Source organism: Quercus suber, unplaced genomic scaffold, assembly GCF_002906115.3.
Source record: "Quercus suber isolate HL8 unplaced genomic scaffold, Cork oak 2.0 scaffold_105, whole genome shotgun sequence".
Classification (NCBI taxonomy): Eukaryota; Viridiplantae; Streptophyta; class Magnoliopsida; order Fagales; family Fagaceae; genus Quercus; species Quercus suber.
The window spans coordinates 74,107-75,741 of NW_027069570.1; the positions used below are offsets into that span (position 1 = coordinate 74,107).

General features: G+C 37.7%; 1 protein-coding gene across 1 annotated transcript in view; it reads right to left on the bottom strand.

The window, feature by feature from the left end:
• LOC112016246 (leucine-rich repeat receptor protein kinase HPCA1) overlaps positions 1-1,208 on the bottom strand; it is a 9,974-nt gene extending 8,766 nt beyond the window's left edge. Inside the window, exons 1-2 of the mRNA XM_065775100.1 lie at positions 1,043-1,208; positions 1-22 (exon numbers count right to left, since the gene is read on the bottom strand). The exon at positions 1-22 is cut by the window's left edge and continues 102 nt beyond it. Coding sequence (XP_065631172.1) covers positions 1-22; positions 1,043-1,208 — 188 coding nt within the window. The remainder of the gene's footprint in view (positions 23-1,042) is intronic.
• Positions 1,209-1,635: the final 427 nt, after the last annotated feature.

Genomic DNA, 1,635 nt, shown 5'->3' on the forward strand with positions numbered 1-1,635 from the left:
TGAGTTGGGAACAGTTGGAAAACTCACTCACACCTAACTCTAGAATCTGTAAAGCTCTTGAACATATGAATAAGTAACTCCTGAAACACAATAACATAGCAATATCATTGTATGCAGAAAACTTAATATGCATATGGAGCAAAATAAGCATGATCAAGCAAAAATGAACATAAGCACAAAAGCAATAATTCATGGCAAGATCAACAATAGTAGTCACTTAAGTAAAAGTGATTACTATGTTCATTCACACAGGGAATGAACATCTGGACATGCAAAACTGATAAACTCAATTGAAGAGAATCATTTGCAAGTCCAACACTCAACCAATGCATACAAACATATATGCATCTAGGAACAATCCTACAAGGGCACAAGAGTGTTGTACTTAAGATAATGCAAGGCATTAACAAGTACCAAAACACAAAGCATAAAGGATGCATAATCAAAGATTTGCAAATACATGGCACAAACCATAAAAGCTTACAAACATGCATAAGTGTTAGAAACAACCCTCAAAGCTTACAAAAGCAACAATGGGTACAGATCAAGCATATAAAGACAATGCTAAAACAAAAACTGAATAACATCATTATATATAAGTAATCACCAAAGATTCACATGTTGAGATTTTTTTTTTTTTTTTTAAATAAACTTAGACCAGTGTATCACAAGGATTTCAAAAATAAGTTTGAAGTAACTATAAAAAGCTTAAAGAAAAACTCCCCTTTTCAAAATGCACAATGCACAAACTCCCCCTTTCAGTATGCACCCTCCTTTTTAGTCTTAAGCTTCACTCCCCCTTGCTATGCTGCTCTCTCCCTTTTTGGCACGAATAGCTAAAGGTTGTCTTCCAGCTTATGTTGTATGTTATCTAACTGTAACTCAATGGTTCCGAGACACATTTGAGTTTGACTATGAAAGGAGTTGAGAAGTCGTTCTAAGTCCGAAATCCGATGTAGCACAGTTTCAGTGAAATAACTTTGCTTTGGCATTTGGAAACCAGGTGGAACAGACGGGGTGCCGGTTGATTGTGAAGGAGTACCTGTAGTAGGGGCAAATGGGGATGCCTGTGTGGATGGCTCAGTCTTAGGTTTCTTGGAAAAGTGACTCTGGCTTGCTTGGAGAGAGTACTGGGATATTGGTTGGGAACGAGTCATTACTCTTTCATTTGATGAAGGACTAATACCTTTACTAAGAACAATCTTCATGACTAGACTGCAGAATGGAAGAATTCTTCGTGTTGCTGAACGGGCCGATGTTTTCCCAATGATATGGAATATATAAGCACAGATGTCAATCGGGGCACCAGAAATAAGATCACACAAAATTTAGCCCTTCCAAGATTGATGAAGGTAGTGTTTGACAGTGGATAGAGATTGGAGAACATGATCAACTTCAAGGTTGTCAATTCTGGTGAAAATAATGCAATGCTTATAGATGATCCTGTGCTTCCCACTTCATGTTCATTCCCCAAAACATGAAGGATGTCTTGTGCTTGAAGTTCCCGGTCATCGTATGGAGTTCGATCCACATCTTTTGGTCTGGTGATGTGAAGAATCTTAGCAATAGAGTCTATATTTATGGAAAATTCTGTTCCTCGTACCCAGCATTTTAACTCGACTCCTGTGTATCTGG